The sequence below is a fragment of the Lacerta agilis genome, chromosome 1 (genome assembly GCF_009819535.1).
Source record: "Lacerta agilis isolate rLacAgi1 chromosome 1, rLacAgi1.pri, whole genome shotgun sequence".
NCBI classification, from domain to species: domain Eukaryota; kingdom Metazoa; phylum Chordata; class Lepidosauria; order Squamata; family Lacertidae; genus Lacerta; species Lacerta agilis.
The window spans coordinates 88,410,656-88,434,208 of record NC_046312.1 but is presented as its reverse complement, the minus strand read 5'-3'; the positions used below and the strand labels follow the sequence as shown (position 1 = coordinate 88,434,208).

The 23,553-nt window shown below is 42.9% G+C and overlaps 1 protein-coding gene across 1 annotated transcript in view; it reads right to left on the bottom strand.

The window, feature by feature from the left end:
• GLI2 (GLI family zinc finger 2) overlaps window positions 1-23,156 on the bottom strand; it is a 60,214-nt gene extending 37,058 nt beyond the window's left edge. The window contains exon 1 of the mRNA XM_033162174.1: window positions 23,054-23,156. Coding sequence (XP_033018065.1) covers window positions 23,054-23,112 — 59 coding nt within the window. The 5' untranslated portion in view covers window positions 23,113-23,156. The remainder of the gene's footprint in view (window positions 1-23,053) is intronic.
• Window positions 23,157-23,553: the final 397 nt, after the last annotated feature.

Here is a 23,553-nt window from a genome sequence, read left to right as displayed (position 1 = left end):
AAGCCTTTTTAGTTTGGCAGGATTAAGTTTTTAACAGGCACGAGACTTTTAATGTGAATCTTGATTTTGTCCTTCTGCTGTTTACAGAGTGAATTCCACCTTGGTCTACTTGTGCACCTAAGCATTATGGTGATAACAATCCTGAGATGGTTTATAGTAGGATGTACCTTTTTTTAGATGAGAAGTGGGAGACCACCAGTTCTGAATGGTCCTCCATCAAAACCCTGAAAGAAAGATTTACAAAATAGGGAAAGGTAGCCCCACTCATTCGCTGCTGTGCTACTTTTTTGTTTGCAGGGAATTGTTGTTTTTACATGAAATAATATTTTAAAATATTGTCCACCACCTGCAATCCAAAATGGGAAAATCCATTCTCCTAGCTCAGATTGCTACAATCTCATTCCCACTTCATTCTGCTGTTTGGGCAGACCATACCTAAGAGGCATTTTTTTCCACATCACACGAAGTTAAGTTAGTGTGATGAGTGCATGGCTTTATTTTGGCCTGGGAAACTTGTGTTCCAACATGCTGATTGTGGTCTTATGTGTACCTATACTTGTAAACTCTTTCAAGATAGCAAATTTCCTGTAATCCTATAGGCACTTACCAGTGAGGAAGCCCCATGGAGCACAATGGGACTTACTTCTGGGTCGACATGTATAGGATTGTGCTTTGTCCCTCAACAAACTTAGCACATGAAATTCAACAGGCAGTGACAGGCCTAATTGCTATAGCCAATAAAAGTAAAGGGTAAAGGGACCCCTGACCATTAGGTCCAGTCGCGGATGACTCTGGGGTTGCGGCGCTCAACTTGCTTTACTGGCTGAGGGAGCTGGCATACAGCTTCCGGGTCATGTGGCCAGCATGACTAAGCTGCTTCTGGTGAACCAGAGCAGTGCACAGAAATGACGCTATACCCAATAGTATATGGCTAAATCATTGGAATAAAGAAGGTGAACCTCAAATATGTAGCCCCTGCCCCTCCTAGGCAAACATCAAAGGCAGAAATTAGAATTGAGATGGGGACCTCCGAAACCAAATTAAATTAATGTGGTAAAGACAGAACTTTGATTCAAACTTAATAATGGTGATTTTTGTTGCTGTTTAACATGCCTCACAACCCACTTTTACAGGCATATGTTTCCATGCTACATCAAAGGAAGTAAACATTCTGCTTCAGGTCCTAATATCCTTTAAAAAAAAATCTAATTATCTTACTTACATGCTCTTTCTATTTTAAGTCCAGCAAGCCCTAACTTTTTTTGGAACAAACCTTTCTGCAACAATGAGAGTTGAGCTGACGACTCACAAGTTCTTCTTAGCAGAAGGTTTTTCTTTTTTAATCCATAAAAGTTATAAGTACATTTTAAAGCCAGTTCCCAACATTCTGTCACATCATGAGAATGATTAAGGCTGTACTCTTAACCCAGCAAGATTGTGGAGAAGCTGGCGCTTCTGGGACTGGGCCACCCCAAAGGAGGACAGGAAGACAGGTGTCACCATATTCAGTGGCGGAGAGCAGGCGGGGGTGGGGCTGGTGCGCATCTTGGAGGTGTGGCGCCCAGTGCAGGCGGGGGGGGGGCAGCCGCAATGGCACCCCACTGGGATCGCACTGCCGGGGTCGGTGCGCTCCCTTCGCACTCTTCTTCCTCCGCCAGTGTCCATATTATGACAGTGTCCCCAAGAGAAGCACTTTATTTCTTCTCCGAAGGAATGAATGACAACCTTTTACTTATGCAGGGGAACTCAAGTTGTATCTGTATCCGTGCTCTGGTAATCTCGTTTAGATTACTGTATGTGTGCCCGCCTCTGAAAATGGTAGTGATGGACTCTGTCCACCCCACCCCTCCAATGTACAGAGAGCATGTGGTCCCCACCAAGGGGTCCTTGCGAATTCAGGACCTCCCTCAATTTGGAAGGGCCAAAGCTCAGTGGTAGAACATCTCCTTTGCATGCAGTATATCCCAAGTTCAATCCCCATCATCTCTAGGTGAATGCCAGTGAATGCAGACAATACTGAGCTAGATGAGCTAATGGCAGTAAAATACCATTTGGACTTATAGACTTTTGGCAAAATGATGATGAGAATGTTACAAAAGAATGTTTTGAGAAAGTTGGAGGAGGAAAGGGGGCAGTTAGTCTAAGCATACATCATGTATCATGAAACACTTGTTCAACCTAGGAGGAACAACTCTGGGCCTGTCAAATACGTAAGTGACCACTGTAGTTGCACATCATTAGAAGAAAAGAATAGGCAGCAGTGACTGGGCTCTCTTATCATGTCCCTGTATAATGTTGAAATGTTTCTGTAAGTGCCAAGACTGCCTAAAACGATTGTGCAGAAATTAATGCACGCCCAGAGAGGCATACTTATTAATTATGTGCTTAACTCTCTCATTGAAATCAACAGAACTTTTTTTAAATGCTTATCTGTGGCTGGATTTTAGCAATCAATAGGAGGAAAGCAACCTACTTACCAGCCAATCACAGTTTTCCATTGTAAAGGTAACAGCTTTCCATTGTCTAAGCAGAGGCTTCCGCCAGGCCTCATCTCTCATTCTCTCAGCACATGCCTCTGTTTCTTATGCAGACACATATCTGTACAAAATCCCATTCTGCTTGACCCCAAGATCACCCTGCTTCCATTACAACATTGTTGTAGGCTGAACCAGACTTGCTTCAGTGCCAGGCCTAGAATGCCATTCCCTTTGCGGAGCAGAAATAAAGAAATCACTGTTTCAAGCTGACAAAGAACAGATTTCGTACTGAGTAAACACTGGTGTTTTGGTAGGGAAATTAAGTTATAGAATTGTTTCTAGAAAGAGAAACCGACTCATACAGATGGACTTTGTTAAGATACTACAATCTGGTACCATCCACACAGGTGAATTGTGAGTTCTATGGGTGGGTAGTTTGTTAGTTAGTTGATAGATAGATAGATAGATATAGACAGACAGACAGACAGATAGATATAGATAAGATAGATAGATAGATATGGTGTTGCTTATATAAGGCTAGATAGCCTGCTTTGGTTGCAATATGAAATGCTCGGGTGCACCAGAGAGGGGGGGAGTGTGTGAGCCAATACGTCAAAAGATTTATTTTCTCTCAGTGTCCCTGTTTGACCATGACAATAAACCACAGGGTGATGTCCAATTGGTGTGCAATTTTCAGTGATCCCTCCTCTCCCCTGCAACCCCTTGCCTCCCCCCCCCCCCATCTGCTCTGGAGGATCTTCCAATCCTTCTGAGAAGATTCGGGGAGCGTGACGAACTGTAAGGGAGAGGGGATATTGCTTTGTTCCTCATTTCACAGATAGATGTATTCCACCCGTGGAAATACACCAATTGGATGCCATGAACACGGAAACTGAAAGAAAAGAGATCTTTTGACATGTTGGAGGAGAACGAGTCTTTTGTGTTCATTCCTGAATCTGTGTGCTTAAGACTGTGTGTGCTTGAAAGAGTAGTGGAAAACTGGCCAAATCTAGGGCTCTTTTTATGATCTGAGATTTCTGCAATGTATGGCATATGATTTTTACCATTTAGCAGTGGACAGAAGGCTTACTTATACGCAGTATAATGTTTACAGTAGGCTGTCAGCATGTAGCATGACGTAAGTCCCAATGCTAGCCAAATAGATATTATTTGTTCTATACATAAAGCATTCAGCAAGTTTTTTTTTTTTTTAAAAGGCATGCTTAGTCTAGAGTGCAAAGAAAATACATTCATTTTTGCTAATTTAAAGTAAAATATGACTCGTTTTAAAAAGAGACATTTGGCTGCAATCCTAACAGCTTAGCCATTTGCCAGTTACTGAAAACCATCCTATTTAAATTCTATATAAAGAGTACTTATATAAATAAAAGACTTTATACGTATTACAGTTTTACAGAATGCAAGAGCCGGCCAGATTTCTGAGCAGCCAGCTCAGAGAGAGGGAGAGATGGAAATCGGAGTAGAGAAAGATTCCTCTTCAATCCTCTTGCTGGTATATTTCGGAACATGGGCAATGCACTTTATGTGAGACTTCCCTTGCACTTGATTCAGAAGTTGCAGTCACATACTGGTACTCACCCTGAATTTTGGGTGTTGGCAGATACTGCCAAACTCCTCAGCATGCTGCTGGGCACCTGGGCCCCCTTGCACCCTTGAGAGCGCAGTGTGCCAACCACCTCAGCATGGTGGTGGGGCGCATCAAGGACGAGCAGAGAGGAGTGTGCAGCAGTGGTGCAAATTGTGCTCGGCTGGGATGTGCACCCTGTCCTGCCTGGGAGGCGAGTGGCCAAGTGGGTGCCCACAGTCCTGAGTGGCAGTGGCGGCGGTGCCTAAAGAGACACGACCTCTGTCCAAAGTTAGAGGAGAAGGCAGGCTCCAGCTCCCTCCATGCCTCCTCTCTGCCTCATGATTGGCTGCTTTCCTCACTGGCAGCTGGCTTTAAGGAGAGAATGTGCACTCTCAGTCTCGAGGAAACCTGTCCCACCAGGGCAACTTGGAAATTCTGGCTTTGCAGGGGGTTGACCCTTGAGAGACCTTCCAGCTTTATGGTTCTGTAAGTCTATGATTCTCTTAGCAAAAGGCGCATGCCACACGTGTCCCAATTTTCCTCTGCAGCATGTTAGAGTGAGACCCTATCAGCACATGACACCTCTGCTCAGAGATCTCTACTGGCTGCCAATCTGCCACCGCTACTATTAACCCAAAACCTTGACAGCCGTTTATTGGCAGGGCCACCTTACCCCATATATGGCCACTTGGCCACTTCGATCTGTGGAGTTGGAGCTGTTCCTTTCCAACTAGCGCAGTCTGGTTGCTGGGCCGAATTGTAAAGGCATCCATGGCAACTAAGTAACTGGAGTTTTGCAAACCTGTTTATAATTACTTTTAACCCCTATGCATACCATTCTTATTCAATCATTCTCTCTGGCTTGGCTTTTTTTCTTTAAAAAATGAAAATAATAAGGCTGTGCTGGATTCCAAGAACCATAAAGTAGAATACTACTGCCATGGGAACCCCCCCCCCCCATGAACAAAAGCCTAACAAGGTGCCTGTCTGCCTTTAGGCAGATTGGTGAGGATCAGCCCTAAACCCACATTTACATACCAGGAAACAGGGCTAGGAGGCCAGCTGGAGCTCCCTAAATGAGGTTGTTGGAAAGAAGCCATTAACCCAATCAACGTTTATAAGGAATAGAGCGTTAAATACTAGTGGGTTGCTGGCTATTAAATTATAAAGCACAGGGGTCTCTTTGTGAAATCCACCAGAGTTCTGAATTTAACTGGGCAATCCTATAGATGTCAACCCAGGAGTAACCCTGGTTGAATACAGTAGGTTGCATTCAATCTTAGTAATACTCTGAGAAGACCCATTTAAATGAATAGGCATGACTAATTTAGGCCCATTAAGTTAAGAGGGTATACTCTGTGTAAAATTTCACTGGATACAATTGGTGGTGCTGTGGGTTAAACCACTGAGCCTAGGGCTTGCCGATCAGAAGGTCGGCGGTTCGAATCCCCGCGACGGGGTGAGCTCCCGCTGCTCTGTCCCAGCTCCTGCCCACCTAGCAGTTTGAAAGCACATCAAGTGCAAGTAGATAAATAGGTACAGCTGGGGCAGGAAGGTAAATGGCATTTCCGTGCGCTGCTCTGGTTCGTCAGAAGCAGCTTAGTCATGCTGGCCACATGACCTGGAAGCTGTATGCCGGCTCCCTCGGCCAGTAAAGCGAGATGAGCACCGCAACCCCAGAGTCGTCCGTGACTGGACCTAATGGTCAGGGGTCCCTTTACCTTTACCTTAAGTTCAGAGGGTATACTCTGTGTAAAAATTCACTGGATACAATTGACTCCAACCCAGGTAAGTGGGTATAGCTAAGGTGGGCAACCTTTTTTCTATTGAGGGCTGCATTCCCTTGGAGGAAATCTGCTGGAGGCCTCATGTGAGTGGTTGGAGCTACTCCATTTTATTTTTCTTTCTGCCACCTCATTCTCTTTCTTTCTCCCCATCCAGTAGGCTTCTGGTGAGGGGTAGATCCCTCTTGCCAGAGGTTGAGACGGATAGCTTTCAGACAATTTATGCAGTTAGTCTGAGGGCTGCATAGAGTTAGGTATGGAACACTGGTTACTGGTATCCCAAAGTCCTGTATCCGAAAAGACAGCAAATATTTTGCAGTATTTGGTTCTTTTGTTTAAACTTTTGCAGTCGAAATAAATGCCGTTGTAGGCACCAAAAAAAGGTGGCACCTGTCACAGACAGGGACGATGCTCATGAAATGAACTCTTACATTTCGACTCAGCACTAACTTGAAACTGTAATCAAATCAAAGAGTGCTTAGCACTCGATAAACTCCAGGAAGAAGATTACTTTTTGTGTGTAGCTTATATCTAGCAAGAGTGATCATGGATGGCAGAAATTAAATTGGGGAACCTGAAACACTTAAATGCAGGAAAGCCTGTGGCCCTCCAGATGTTGTTTGACTTCAGCTCCCATGATCTCTTACCATTGGCCATGCTAGCTAGAGTTGATGTGAACTGGAGTCTAGCAACATGTGGAAAGCACCAGGTTTGTCACCCCTGGCATAGTAGAAAAGTCCACACTGAATGAGAGATTTGGCTTTGGGTTGGGAGAAACCAGCCAAAATTAGGCTCTTAGGGTGCATTCGTTGCACCATTTTCTTCTTCCACAGTACAATTTTCTGCAATCACTTTGGGAGTAGTTCTAAAAGAATGCTGAACTTGGATGCCCTTACATTTTTTTCCTGTCTCGAGAGAAAATAAGCAAACATTTAGTATCATCAGATTATTTGCAAACTTATGGCTAGGAAGTTGAACTTAGCTCAGATTTTATATGAGAAGTCAAAGGATAAAGTTCAAAGGATCCTTAATGATCAGATTGCATGAAGGCCTCGAGGAACATACAAGGGTGGAATATGGAGTCTTTAAATCAAAATGCATTATTTTATTTTAGGGAGCCCCTCTTTTTAACCTATAAAAACTGAGGGGTGGTTAATGCATTCATGTGCGAGAGAGTGCATGGGTCCCAAGATTTGCCTTGTAACTGCATTTTAAAAATTTGTGTTCTGTTTCTGATTATTTCTATTCTCTTTCAACTTTGATCTGTGTTTTGGGTTCTGAGTTGCTCTGTATAAAAGGAAGCTCTGTGTTCCTGGTTCCTGTTATCACGAGGGACTGAAAAATGGCTATAAACTTTTCCCTTTTTGGTCAAAGTGCATGAAATTTACAGGCACATAAGGCATGGGCGTACCGAAGGGGGGGGGGCAGGAGGGGGCAGCTGCCCCCCCCCCCGAAGCAAAAAATAATAATAATTAAATGGTTATTGGCAGACTAAAAGGAAAAAAAAGCTCTCCTAAAAAGCTCAACTACCGGTCTTTCTCCCCCTCCCAAAATCTAAATAACAATTGAGCTCTGCGGACCGGCAGCCGGCCACTGCGTGTGTGTGTGTGTGTGTGTGTGTTGCGCCGGCTGATCGTTGCAAAGAGCTTTGGAAACAGTTCCCTTGCATGGTGAGTTGCAATGGCTGAGGATCCTAGGAAACTGAGTTTTTCAGCCATTTGGGGGCTTTCTGTTTGGGGGGGAAAGTTTTTCTGTTTTTTGAAGCTGTTTTTGTTTGCTGTTTACATAATATGGTCAGTAATCTAAAAACGAACTGAACCCATAAAACATAAAAAACGGGGCAGGGCATTACTCATCCCCCAAAAAGGTCAACAACTTTGAGCTGAACTCCAAAAAATGGGGGTAGATCACTGCTGAAAGTAGATCACAGTCTCTTGGGAGTTGGCCACCCCTGGTATAAGACATGTAACTAGAATAAAAATTAAAAAAATATTCAAGCAAATAATTGTAATAACTACTGTAATAAAGCACTGCTATAATTATATATAATTTCCCTAAAATTTTGGTTTCATTCGCCTTTCCGTGCTGAAATGTCACAACCTGAACGACCATGGCTTGCCCCCCTCTAGTTTTGATCCTGGGTACGCCCCTGACATAAGGCCCTTCAGAGTGGATAAAGCCTCCCAAATTAATTTCAAATAGATATGGGTAAGTTAAATGGTTTCTCTTCCCTTCTTTATCTCTTTTATGGGTAGTAGGGAACAAGGCCTTGTCTCATTCTTACCTTAAAACAGTTATGAGTACAGTATCTGAGTGATGCATATTCTTTAAAAAAGAAAAAGAAAAAGAAAAGAAAGGGGGGAGGGAACTTTGCAGCTTCATGCCAGCCTTTCTTTCCAGTGAAAGGTTGTTTGTGTTCTCCAAGAGAACGTACAATATGAGGCTGTTTAGAACACTGGCTGAAGAGTTTTAAAGAGTTCTGAATTTTGTTTTGTTACAGCAGAGCCACATAGGATTTTTTTTTTAATGAAGCTTTTAACTTGTAGGAAAATCCTCTGCTGCTGTGCTTCAAATAATAACAATAACCCACAGCTTATCAGTGTTCTTCAAGCAACATTTTGGACAGCCTCACTTTTTTACAAAGCCCAAAGACCTACAGAAACATAGCAGTGTACAGGAAATGTCACAGAAAAGCACAGAAACAGAGTGACACAAGGCTTCATGATCTGAGCTGGAGGGGAGTGGCTATTGACAATTCACTTCCACACAGGGAGGAAGTGAGAGACCCCTGAATAACCCCAATTCACTTCATTATTCAGCCCACACAGAGAACTGATGCACCCTCCTAGCATGTGCATAACCATTTTTCATCAGTGGAATTTCCCCCCCCCCCAACTCTCACGGATGCTTTTCCCACTGAGAACATGCTTTGCACTTAATTTAAACAATGAGTGGGAAACCTGTAGCCCTCCAGATGTTCCTGGACAGCAGTTCCCATCAAACCCAGGCTGCATGGCCAATGGTCAGGAATGATAGGAGCTGCAATGCAGCAACATCTGGAGCCCCACAGGTTTCCCACCTACAGTTTAAACGAATGGACCTTAAAATGCTTCACCAAGGCTGGATTGTGTCCAGTGAAAGAAAACGATAATAAAATCATATTATGATCCATCTCTCCTGTGCCTGGAGGGTAGAATGAAGGCAAGTAAGGAGGAATGAGATGATTGGTTTTTTTGCCCTAATCCAGAATAACCCTCGCTTTCCTTAGTTATGATGCTTGTTGGGTGCATGTGCTCCTGGCAACCTGGTCCTAGGGTGAAAAGGCTGCCTGTAGGGTTTGGGACACTGGATTGCTCAGGGGAGGAGCACACCCATCAAATGCCATGAATGAGCTGGGGGGGGGGAGGAAGTGGAGTAAATTAGGCAGCCAGACTGGCCAATCAACACCCCCCACACCTGTCTCTTCTCATTCACTCCTTGTTCTGCTGATTTCCTGCCCACTGTGCATGGAGTTCCTCTGCACTCCTCATCATTTGTGGAGGAGATTCATTGCAGACTATATTCTGCAGGCCCAAATTGCTAGGATAAGCCAGCTAGATCTTTTGAAACCCCTTCTAATTTAATGTACCCCATTCTTGCCACTGTCAGAGAGAGAGAGAGAGAGAGAGAGAGAGAGAGAGAGATGCAGAACAGAATGTTGGTCTGATGGGCATGGTTACTCTTATGGCCTTCTTTTGCAATGCATTTGCTCTTACGATTGTCATGAGAAATATTCATGATGAGTTATTTTATGCCTCAAAGCATACAGTGACAAAGGCATCCCTAAAGTTGTTAAATCTGAAATTGAACACATGGTAAAGTCCCATGAAGCTAAGAGGAGATGCAAGCACAACGATGATGAAGCAAAGAGACAGATTTTAAAGTTTAGCCTTGAAGGAAAAAAACTAACTTCAAAAGTGGCCCTTTTTATGTTATTTGTTTATTAACCACAAGATTGCATCCCTTGCTCTACCAGCAATCATTTGGCACATGTGGTCACACTGTGGGATCTTATTAGAGGTTTTTTAAGTGAGGTACTTGGTCAGCCGCTCCCTAGCCCTCATTTGGCTTGTACAGAACAAGCATCTAAAGAACTTGAAGAAACCATATTGAGGAAGATTGTTTAAATGGATGCAGCAGCTGTTACAGGAGCACCGTATCAGAAGAAATAGACTGGCAGAGCAATCTCAGAAGTCCTGCTGACTTCAATGAAATGTACTCGCAAGTATGCATGCTTAGGAGTGCAGTCAAAATGTGTCATGTTTTGTGTTATTAGCCCATTTTCATATCAATTCTTAAAATAGCAATCTAGTACCAAGTTCAAGGCGCTATCTTGTGCCTAATCAGTATCTGGTGCATGGAATATACAACGATGCACCTCTGGCTTAGCAGCAAATTAGAGGCCTCTAGACATCCACTTGAAATCGTTTGGAAGAGCCAAAACATAGTGCAGATATGGAGACGATTAGCCTGATGGGCACCCAACTCTGTTTTTAATCCCCCCCCCCCAAGAGCATGTTTTGTTCAATGAAATTCTGGCAGAGCATTCAGATCCAGAACTCTGCCAAATCAGGCCTGCTTTTAACCACAACCACTTGGGTGGCCCAGCACTAGACTGCAGCCTGTAGGATCTTTCAAGCCACATAGTCTAATTGGATTGACTCATCTCTTCCTCCTTTCAGATGTTTTGCAGCATGGAACTGCATGGGGATCTTCTGGAGAAGACCACATTCTCCTGTTTGTGACTGACTGCACACTTATTGACTCAACCATGGGTTCCAGTGACTTCACCATTTCTGTTGGTTCTGTTGGTATAACCCCACCAAATTCCAACACAGAAACTTTGCAAATCTAAAACACAGACTAAAGATCGTGTTTTAGTTTCACATTCTGTTTGTGTATTTCTAATTGCCATGCAACATCTCGTTCTAAAACACTTTCCTTTTTTAAAAAATCCAACTTTCGCAGCATACTAAATCAAATTGTGAGCCTTCCCTCTCTCAAAACAAACTCTGTTCCGCAGAAATATGTGCAGAAGGCAAATAAGCTACAGTTTTTGGCACATACAAAAATACAAATCAGCAATCTGTACACATACATAGAAAACAGACGCTGTACCCATTAAAGAAGTATAATTGAAGGACCCAGAACTTAATACCACACAGGTCTACATGAGCTCTGATGTCACACAAATTAACATGTCTGCTTTGGTTTGTGGCCTGACATGAGCCCCTCTTTGCACATTATTTGTGTAGAAGGCAAGTGTGTTGGCCTAGGGATGCCCAGTTACCCCTGCCCCCTTTATTACTATCATTGTGGTCAACATAATGTTTGAAGTGGGGGAACTTTTCTGTGCTTCCCTGCACAGAATCTTGATTGCCTGAGATGAGAATGAAACTGTTCAGACTCCCCTTATATTTCTGCTACTGCCAGGAGATGTAATGTTGCTACATTTATGGTATGAATATGTTTTTATTTTTGTATGCTGTTACATTTGCTACATGTTGCTGCTTTGTTATTGCTGTTATTATGAAATTATTCTTGTAGCTGTTGATTTTGTCATGTATTGATGGTTGTAAGCTGCTTTGAGCATTATATTTTTGATCACGGAACAAAAAAACATGGGCAGCTAGAACTATATGTGCTGATTATACAGTGAGAACCACAGCAACATCCCATGTAGGCAGTGGCAGTAGCTATGAATGTTTTTTTCTCCTATCATCCACTTTGCAGCTATCAAATCAGCCTGTAAAGGGAACCCTGATGGTTAGGTCCAGTCGTGGATGACTCTGGAGTTGCGGCGCTCATCTCGCTTTACTGACCGAGGGAGCCGGCATACAACTTCCAGGTCATGTTGCCAGCATGACTAAGCCGCTTCTGGCGAATCAGAGCAGTGCACGGAAATGCTGTTTACCTTCCTGCCAGAATGGTACCTATTTATCTACTTACACTTTGACGTGGTGGTAGAGTCTCTTTCTTTGGGGGTCTTTAAGCGGAGGCTTGACAGCCATCTGTCAGGAATGCTTTGATGGTGTTTTCTGCTTGGCAGGGGGTTGGACTGGATGGCCCTTGTGGTCTCTTCCAACTCTATGATTCTATGCTAGGTTGGCAGGAGCAGGGACCGAGCAACGGGAGCTCACCCCGTCGCGGGGATTCGAACCGCCGACCTTCTGAACGGCAATCCCTAGGCTCTGTTGTTTAGACCACAGCGCCACCAGCGTCAGCCTGTACAATAGCGCAAATGGCTATTATTTAGACTACGTTCTAGTGTACTGACATAATGATAAGGGTGATATTAGCTGTATATTTATACATCCAGTATATTTTATCTTACTGTTTTACTTTTTTGGGGGGGAAAGGTAAGTCACTCTGAACTTGTGCTTTTAGAGAGAGCTATAAATGGAAAGAAATAATAAAAAAATATGTCCTCCAGTGGATTACCAAATAGCTACTAGCACTAAGTCAGAGATGGAACAGAGCTCAATAGAGATCACACAACAATGAAATACACACAAACCATTTATTTCCTTTTACTCCAACTCCCAATAAATGCAGTACATACAATGATATTTGTATGTAGGTCACAAGGTACTTCCTTGGTTTTATCGTCATCTAACTTCTGTTCTCCATTACTGTCACCCTTACTAAATGAATAAAGTAAACAAGGATCCAGCAACAGTAATAATGGGCCTATTTAACATACAGACTTACAGCAGACTTACAGTATGCATATATACTCAGAAGTAGGTCTCTTTGCATTCAATGGGATTTACTTCCAGGTAAGTGTGGTTAGGTGTGAAGCCTTAGATAACATTTATACCATTGTAATGGCTGAGGCTTCCCCTCAAAAAGCTTAAGAAGAGTAGTTTGACAACGGAGCAAAAATTTACCTCTTAAAGACCCCTGCTCTCTCTCTCACAGGACTACAATTTCCAGGGGTCCCTAGGGAGAGAAACTGGTAGCAGAACTAGTTTAAGTCTACATTATCTAATGTCAGCTTCATGGAAAGCCCTAGTGAGTGGTGTAGATTTTACTAAATGTCATGAAGTGGACCAAACAGCTACAAGAAAACAACTCTTTGCACATTCAATTGCTAACTTGGAGTTTGGATGAACTTCCAGCTCTAAAGAAGCAAAGAAACATTGATCAAAAAAGCCAAAGACTTCAAAGCAAATCCTGTAGAAAAGTACATAAGAGTGAACACTGTGGCTTCGTCAAAATGTGTTTTATGAAGTTAAACTGGCTTATAAGTTTCATTTTATAAAAAGTGACTTTAAAGACAGGTGTGTTCCTTTTTTATCTGCCTGTGGATACTAGATAAGCCATATTTCTTTACAGAAATATGTCATTTTGATGTAATGGACTAGACACACAAAAAACTACAAACAGATTTCTCCCCCCCCCCAAGGGAAGCCTGTGTGCACAAGGTTATGTGCTAACTGTAACCTAATTTGCCAAATATAAGGTTTCTCCCCACAGACCAAATCTGGGAGATCATAATAGGGAATGCTGCCCAATTAATAGTGATACCATTCATTAAACTGATAGCAGTAATGTACACCCAACATATGGAAGGGATAAGAGACCTATAAAATGAACAGAGGCAGCTAGAAAGGAAGACTGGTAAAGTTCCCACATGAGGCGGAAAGTGATATGGTGATACACCAAACACAGTAAGAATAAGCGCCTGTCTAGTATGCTGGGGAAGGGACTTTTTCTGTCTTGGAAATTTATTTCAAAATACAAATTACTTGGCCAATTTAACATGCAGATGCAGATGTAATTGTAGATAAGCAAAGATCATAAGGATCCTGTTACAGCAATTGATTTCAGCTTGGAGGAGTGTGCAGAGTTGCTGCTGAAATCAATAAGGTTGGGAAGTGCTTCACATCACGCCAATTGCTTGGCTTTAAATAGGGGAGGGTAGATGTCATAGCCCTACTTGGGTGTTCAGTTTGTATGTGAGTTTTTGTTTGCACCAGTGAAAGTGCTATCAAGCCCTGTCTCCCAGTCTTCTTTTTCCTCATCCTCCATAAGGCTGACCCCTTTAATCCAGGGGTCGGCAACCTAAGGCCCATGGAACACAAACGACCCATGGGGGTCATTTAACCGGCCCATGGACCCCGCCGCCCGCTTGGGGACCCCTGCCGCCCGCTCGGTTGGCTCCCATGCGCCGCACATGGAGCAGAGCAGGGACCGCCTTCCGCGACGCTGCCGGCTTCCCATCAGCTGCAGGAAGCTCCTTAAGCCAATGGGAAGCTGCGCACGCTTCCTCTGCACCGGAAGGAGTGCTGGAAATAGTGTTTGCACATGCACGCGTGCACACACACTCCGGCCCACCGCGACGTCTGCGGGACCGTGAACCGGCCCAAGCCACAAAAACTTTGCCGACCGCAGCTTTAATCCCTTCCTGCACAATAAAGTCCCTAGCTTCAGACCTGGAGGGCTGAGAAAAGAGGAGGAGGATATATGCTTGGGTGAGGTGGAGAGGGGGCGGGGGGAGGCAGTCTTGGCAGCACACCTCCCACTCTCCCTCACAAGTGTACAATTGAAATCAAGTGTACAATTGGAACACCCATATAAGACAATAAATAAATAAATCAGAATACGTAGGATATAATCTGGAAACTATTTCGATAGTTGTATCTGACTCAAAGTAGACTGGTTGGAATTAATGGACAAGATTAGTTTAAGTCCATTGATGTCAATGAATCTACTCCGAGTATATCTTAGTTGGATAAAACACTGAATCAATATCAAGAAAAATAATTCAACAGTGAGTGCTTCTAAATTAACTTTTGCTGATATAGATCGGAAGAGGTGTCATAAGAGCCTAGCCAATGTCAATACCATAAGATACATACATGTTAGTTGTGCTAATTCCATATTTTGGGGTATTTATTCAGAGGAGCCTGGAAAACAGCTTAATATTTAAAGAGAGGTTTTTAAAGAGAGGTTTTAAAAATTAACATCAGAAGCTGCTCTGAAATATGTTCGTTTTCCCTATGACAAATATATTTTCCATCAAATATATTTAAACAACGTAATTGCAATTGGACATAACATTAAACCATAGTTTAGTGATTTGTGTGCAATACATCTCCCTACTCTTTCTCTGTTGTAGCCTCAAGGAGCAACAGATGCTTCCGATCACCTCCTCCTCTGGAATAGTCATGAAGAGGAAGTTGAAAGCAACTGTTTCCACTTTCAACTAACCACAGTTTGTGATCTGACTGAATGGGAAAAGCTATGGTTAGTTTAAACAATAGTTTGTCCAAACATTCCAAGATCAAACTGGGGGTTCTTAAAACTAACAGCAGCCTCACTTTGGTCAAAACAACATTCAGTGGTTAGTTGAATATAGAAGTGGTTGTTTCTGATCTCCTCCTTGCAGCCACCCTGGAGAAGAAGGAAGGGTTGGGAGTATGGAAGCCTGAGGTTTGTTCGTCTATCACAAAACTATGGTTTAGAATTACATCTGAATCTGGTCACAGATTGCCACATTGGGACAAGACAACCATGGCAGGAACTGAAGATAGCATTCACCCTGTATCACACTTTATATGGCACATTTTTACAGGTAGTCATATATATCACCCATACAGCAGGAATTTTTGACTTCCCATCAGACATGAAAGGGAGCTGTGTATCTCTAAATTCTTGGGCACTCAAAGTAGTGTTTGACTACTTCATATTTACAGATCCATGTCTTTGTGTTAGGCAGCAAAATATTGCAGTATTCACTTACAGTCTTCAGTGGAGCTTATTCCCTAAATCAGTGCACAGGACTGCATCTTAATCCTCCCTCAGATCAAAGTTCAGTCGACTGATTGGGGCAATACACTGCTGTACTCTTATTGTAAGTGCAGATAGAAACTAGAATTGCTCAGGTATAAAACTGACACACAAGAGTTTGAATATTCAGAAATTATATAGAGTAACCTTCCCCCTTTCCTCAGCTACTCAGTTTTTAGAGACTGTGTACAGAAAAACACACACACCCCCAAAACTTATTTACGGAACGTAATGTTTAGAGAATAACCCACAATCCCACCCCCCACCCCCAGCACTCTTCAGCAGTCTAACATTAGGGCTTGCTCACACTTATGGCTCTGCACATTCTTTTATTGAGATTTGAATCCCATGGCCTTCTTGGATCACTCCAACTCATCTGCTTTGCTGTTTGCTCTTCTCTAGCACTGGACCTACTATTAGGCAGAGTGAGGCAGCTGCCTCGGGTGGCTGATTTTGGATGTCGCGAAATTGTAGTGAATTATTAGTAATTTTATTTATTACTGTTATTCTTATTGTTAAATATTGTTGCTTTCAGGGAAAGGAAGAGGTCTTTGTGGGAATTGGCTGGCATTGAGTGCCAAACACCTTGACTTAGTTGGGAGGGGGCAGCAATTTGTGCTGCATCCCAGGCAGCAGAATGTCTCAGGTTACCTCAGGGCTGTCACTTTTTTTTGAGGAGAAATTTAAATTAAACTGTTCTTTTGCAGTTTAAAAAATAGATTTTTCTGCGGTTAGGAACTGGTGGTAAAATGCACTAAGATGTTCGAGATAATGATCAATTGACGGGAAGATGTATGGCCTCTGTACAAACGAATCTGGGTGAATGTTTATTGTTGTACAACATCCCTGCAAACAAATCTGAATGCTTAATAAAGAGCAAACATCTCCTAAGCTCTGTGCAAGCTTTGGGCAGGTAAATCAGGGAGAATGCTTAATAAACATGTTACTTGGAGGAGTTCTTGGGCTTGCTCTGCTCTTCTTTACAGCTGGTGTGTGTGTGTGTGTGTGAAAAACATTGTCATGCAGAAGACACTGACCCCCCCAAAGTCCCTGTTAAAAACATATAACCTCCCCATTTCCACTTTTCTCCTGCACAAGGCCAAAGTAACACGTTCGAAGAAGAATCCCCGTCTGCTTTCTTTTTATATTAATTGACTTGCACAGCTGTTTTATTGACTGGGGTGGGGTGGCACAGAGAAAAACTATGGGAAAATTTGAGGGACTCCCCACCACCACCACCGAATGAGGATTTCTACCAGGTATGTACCCCTGCAGCTTTGTAATTCCGTCTGAATAAAAACAACAGTGCTGAGGCTGCATCCTAAAACATGTACCAGGGTATCAATTCCCACCCACCCCCCAAAAAAACAATGCTATCTTTCTTGTTACATTTCATAGTGTCTGACAACTTTTAACCACAGGAAAGAAGTTGCTTTGAAGAAGTCTCTTGCTAAGTCAAGCTCTAGCATGGAGCTTAGACGCCTGAGCCCTCAGGGCTCCAGGATTGCCAGCAGCCTTTTTTCTTTTTCTTTAAATAGCTGAGTTAGGGGTTTTCCCTCAGAAGTTTTTTTGGGGAGTGGGTGGGACAGGAGAACAAATGAATCTGAGTAAGAAACGCAAACTAAAAGTGAGGGACAGAACAGAACTCCCAATGCTACCTCGGCAGATCCGGATATAATTTCACGCTTTTAGGAGGCATTTAATTCTAAATTGTCTAGGATGAATTTTAGATGGGCAGTCACATAAAATTAAACAGACATGATACTGTCAAGGGAGTTACAGGTGGGTAGCCGTGTTGGTCTGCCATAGTCAAAACAAAATAGAAAATTCTTTCCAGTAGCACCTTAGAGACCAACTGAGTTTGTTCTTGGTATGAGCTTTCGTGTGCATGCACACTTCTTCAGATACACTGAAACAGAAGTCACCAGATCCTTAAATATAGTGGGGGAGTGGGGAGGGGTATTACTCAGAAGGGTGGTGGGAATGGGTGATCAGCTGATAGGTGTGGAAAACCTGTTGATGACTCTTAACAGCTGCAATTAGTCTTGCAGGGAAAGGCAAGGGGTGAGATGGCTAAAGATAGCTTTGTTATGTATAATGAGATAAGAATCCAATGTCTTTGTTCAGACCAGGTCTCTCCATGGTTTTAAGTTTGGTGATTAGTTGCAATTCAGCCACTTCTCTTTCCAGTCTATTTCTGAAATTTCTTTGTATTAAGACAGCTACTTTGAGATCTTTTATAGAATGTCCTGGGAGATTGAAGTGTTCTGTCAAGGTAGGAACCCTTGGGAGTATCTGTCAAGGTAGGAACCCTTGTGTTGGTTCTTCTATTAAGATCCTCCACCAAGCCTACCTTTTTCAGCAGTCTCCTCTTTAGATGGGTCTGAAAAGCATTTGTGACACGGGAATTTACTTATAGCCAGCGGAGGAGTGTGCAAAACTTATTACACAGTGTAACTTATTACAATGCATTCAACTGGATGCATGAAGGAACTCTCCACTCCAGTTCCCCATGTGTGTTGACTTGCCTGCATAGAACAATGTCTGAAGAGAGACATTCATTTGCCCAGCCCATCGGGCACAGAAATAGTCGCTTCATAGTTTTCTCCTGCCTAAGAGATGCTTTCTGGAAACACTGGAAACCATCTCTCTCTGTCTCTCTCCCCCCCAGATGAAGATTCTGCTTTGCAAATCTGTTTACTTGATACCCCATACTGCACACTATGACTGTCCCAGTTTAGGGTCACTTTAGAGATACACAAAAGCCCAGGCAGCAACTTTCTATGCTTATGCTCTGTCCCCGACCAGACTCGCTTGTTGGAACCCCGCTGCTCCTGTCCCCAACAGCTGTGATGAACTAACTCCTGTGCTCATTAGGTTATATGCAAACAGTGATGAAAGGGAATGTAGAGCCGTGTCACGTTGAGCAGTCAGAAAACAAACCTTTGACACAAAGCAGCAGGCAGATAATAAGACTCTGTGGTTGACAACAAATGAGACTACACTTAATTTGCTGTGCAGTGTTCATGTAATTAGATACATTTGGTACAGGCAAGGAAGTAGACAGCTAGAATATGGTCATGATGAATTGGGGGACCCTCTGTCAGGCTCTGATCATATTAATCATAAGGCCAAAGCTTGGTGACTCAATTTTTCTTCCGAGTATGCAGTGTTACTTTTCTTTTCCACAGGGAAAATATGCTACAGTTTTGAACTAGAATTCTTGTGTAGACACAGACACACACACAAAATTGTTGTGTTTAAAGTACAATAATCATAAGAAATATTCATATTGTTTGAATAAGGAGGTTTTCTTGTACACGGTATGAGCACATGATAGCCCTATCAATTCTACAGCAAAATTCTATTGTCTCTCATGGCACCAGGAAACAATAGCCCCTACTGTAGCATCCATAAAATCGACACAGTGGTAGCCACTCTGTTTACCAATCTGATCTAAAGCACAGGATGGTGTCAGTGTGCACAATAATAGATAGGAAGCCCTCTTTCCTTCCTGCACATACTGTAAGGAGGTTTCTCCTGTGGAGACAGTGACACAACACTGCAAAAACAGGCACAACCCCTAATTTATTTCACTGATATTTGAAATCACTTATCTACAAACTTTCACCAGAATTATAACTAGCAGGTTTACAAAAATGAAAGGACACAGTTGTAACAAATTAAAATTTAGAAAAAGATATCCAAAGGTTTAGTAAAATCTGGTGCTCAGGATTGACTGTCTGAGAATACCTGAGTAAAACGCATGTGCTTTTAGCCAGTGGTGAAACACCAAGGCAGCACTTGCCTACTGCACCTCCAAAAGGAGATAATTTCGCAAGGGAACCACCACTAAAATTTGGTGCCCCACCTCTCTTGCTCTGTTCTCCATCATTGTTGCATTGCCCCCTGTGGTGCTGGTGCCCAGTGTGGTTGCACTACTCTTAAACCACCTCTACCATGGAGAAGGCCTTCCATATGACTATGCAAGGCCCAAGTCACCACCAGAGCCTTCTGCCTGTGCCATTTGTGGCTATGGAGGCTTGAGGAATTACATTTCAGTGAATTCTGATTCAGGCTGACCTGATCCACACACCCCAGACCAATGTGCAGATTGGAATGTTAAAACTAGCCTGAATTCTACAGGGCAGTTCTTGGCTCACAAAACATACCATGACAGGTAGGTAGCCGTGTTGGTCTGCCATAGTCAAAACAAAATAAAATAAAAAATTCCTTCCAGTAGCACCTTAGAGACCAACTAAGTTTGTTCTTGGTATGAACAAACTTAGTTGGTCTCTAAGGTGCTACTGGAAGGAATTTTTTATTTTATTTTGTTAAAACATACCACGGTGCATTAAAAATTGTTGCTTCGGGATTTAGAAATGCACTTGTGGAGATATGTATTTCACAAGATTTATATAACGCTCGATCATAATAAACCCTCAAAGCGGTTTAGAAAAAAGAATATAATTATCAGTAAAAAAGAGCTGAAGACCACTATTTAAAGGAGCTGTAGTCCAACAACACCTGGAGGGCCACAGGATAGCCACCCTTGCCCCTAAGTCTGTTCTTCTTGTTTTCAATGTGGAACCAGAAAGGCTACACTCCCTCACTTCCACAGAGGTTTCTGCCAAGGAAACAGAGAAGGCCTCTGACTTCAAACTCCGGAAGCACTGTCCAGTAGCAAAATAAACTGTAAACTTCTATGTCACGTAGGGAAGTATTAAGTTAGAAACAACAGGTCGCTAAAAAATAAAAAGGGCTGTAATTTTAAGTCTGCAAAATAATAAACTTGTTTAAACAAACCTTTGTGTTTTGATTTCAGAGAGTAAAGACTGATCTTACCCGACATTAATGCCTTTGATTGTTCTTTCAACCAAGTCAGTTACTAAGAAAGAGTACAGTATAATCCTTTGGGGAGTTGGGTTAGGGTCAGAGGCTGGCAGCTGGTAGGATTATAACTGATGAAACCCAGGTAGATCTTGCTGCTGATTTCATAAGAGTCTGAGGCAGTATGCCTCTGGACACAAATTGCTGGAATCGCAGGTGGGGAGAGTGCTGTTCTGCTTATGGTTCTGTTTATGGTTCTGCTTATGTATGGCCTTCCCTTGGGCATCTGGCTGGCCACTGTGAGAACACAATGCTGCACTAGATGGGCCATTGGCCTGATCTAGCAGGCCCCTATGTTCTTGGTAGTAAAGAGTCCACACAGCTCAATAATCCAGCATGTGGAAAAACAAATCAATTATAGGATGATTTAGTCCAAGTGGTAATGCTGGAATAACTTAACCCTCTAATCTAATTCATGAGTAGCACCCTTGTCCCCTGGGATGCTGGGGGGAAAGAGCAGCAAAAAGGAAAGCAAAGCCAATCAGATGAGGATACTGGAGGACAGCATCCATCTCTTTGCTTTAGATCACCTTGGTCTAAGACAGTCTTAGGTACAGAGGTTAATATGAGAGCATTTCTTGGCAGTAGGGCAAACTCAAGACAGGAGTTATTTATATTGTGCTTATTTACCTGGGAGTAAATCCCATTTGACTCCATGAGGGTTTATGCCTGTTAATTCATCGTCATGTTGTAGAACCTGCAATTCCCACAAGCAGATTGCTATCCTAGAATGCTATGGGTGGTATTTGACAAAGATTTACTCAAAGCAGAGCCAGTGAATGCAATGGACCAAACTTAGTCATGTTTATTCATTTCAGTGGGACCACTCCTGGTTGACTATCACCCTTGATGCTTCATTTTGCATGGGAGGAATGAAACTCCAGAACAATGTATTGTTTTGTTTTCAACAGTTAAAAGATCAGACCATTTCCTGTTGCCACTCCAAATCCATTGCTATGAAACTTCTAGGTTTTAGTTTCAGAAGCCATGAATGTTGCTGTTATTATTTACTGGATTTGCCGGTTGCTTCCAAGGGAACTCACTTACATTTAAACTGACTGACATGATAACAGTGGCCATGTTTTATTATTGAACTGCTCTCCCCAGCTCCCCTTGATGGGGGCATTTCCCTATAGTGATCAGCATGCTGACCATGCAGTGATAAATCCAACGAGGGATATTCCAGGCCAGCTAGGGAGGCACATTTTGTCCCAGGCACTGTGCCTGGTATTTTTTTGGCAACAATGAAGCAGTTAATACCCTTTTCAAAGACCTCCACAACTCCCCATTGCATGAAATTGCCCAGCTGTCAGACCTTCAGACTCGCCTTCATCCTCACAGCAGTTCTTCTCCTGCTTAAAAAGGGGGATATCCGGAAACAGGGCATTCCAGAAGAGGAAAGGGGGAGGAAACCATCAGCTGTGCTGCTCTTCATCACATCCTTAGGAGACAGCATATTTTTCTCCTCACTGATTGCAGCTGGATTTGGAAATAGCCAGAGCAGGATTTTGACCCCTCTCTAGAGACATTTTCTCCTCTTTCTCCAAAGTCTTATTTTCATTTCTAGCAAGTTACTTGCTGTCTATCACCGGCTGCTGAGTAAGTCTCAAAAGTATGAACACCTAAAAGTGTAGCTGTGCCTCTGGGGGGGGCACACAGAGGAGGGCCTGCTGAAAATACTTATGAAAGGCAGTGAGGCCCTGTATTTGACTGGAAGAGGAGGAACAAAGATGCCCGTGTGTGTGTGTGTGTGTGTGTGCGTGCGCGCCAAGATTCTGCAGCAGCAGTGCAGAAAAACATTTTATTACCAGCATTGTCATTATTATATTTATTTATCTCCCACCTTTCTCCTGAGCTGGGATTAGAAAACATAGCAGAATGTGGCACCACAGCACAGGACTCAAGTTTCCTGAGAATTTCCGTTTTCTGCCTTTCTTTAGCAAATTTATTTCTTCCTTTTGCAGATTTCTAGTCTTTAGCAGCACCTCCTGGAATGTGAGAAGCCGGAAAGAAAGCCAACGAACAGCATCTAAGTAAGCCCTATTGAGACCAATGGGACATACTCCCAAGTAAGTGAGTTGAATGGTTGCATGTGCTGTAGCACACCATCTCACTGGCATATTTCTGTATAATTTATTCCATTTCTGTTGGAATGTGGAAAGAGCAAATTAAGGACCTTATAGAGCTGTGACGATCAGCAATGGAACTATTTACACAACTGTATGACAAACTATAAAGATACACACCACTCTGATTTCTGCGATTTGATAACACCTGTAGAGTAGCCAATATTCCAGTTAACAAATTTATACAGAGGACAAAATATATAGATTCCGAGGAAGCCAAGAATAGAATGCTTACCCTTGCAGTAAGGCCTTGCTATATATGCTGTACCATATTTCTTTCTTTTTCCTGTCATTAAAGTCCAACACAGGGGGGAGGAGGAGGCTACAGCACCAGAGGAAATTGGTAAAACTTACCCATGAATGGCATGGATAGAGTGAGGTTCATAATGGTATCTCCCTTCCTGGTGACGCATGTCAATTGGCAAAGGAGCATGGAAGGCTGGAAAAAGATGCTGCGGCACTGTGGAAGGGAAAAAGAAGGAAAACGACTTTTAAAAACTTCTTCATTTTATTAAAAAGAAGGGGGGGAAGCCCCACAAAACAGTTTCAAAAGCACGAAAGCTCCATGCATTTCAGAGCAAGTGCAGAGCCAAACAAGGGGGTCTTCGAGATATCTGTACTATCGTACACCAGAGAAGGAGAATGAATAAATAATCAAAGCCATTTGGAGAAATCCTACATCTTCGACATAAAAGATCTCCAACAGGGTTTTTGACAAAGACAAGCAGCTAAGCGCTCTTTGAACTCAGGGAGATTATAGGAAGCACCAAGGAATACTCGGCTCCCAGTGCAAATCAGAGTCGACAGAGCTAGGTGGAACCCAGACCAGAATTGCTTCCACTGTCAGCAGCAGC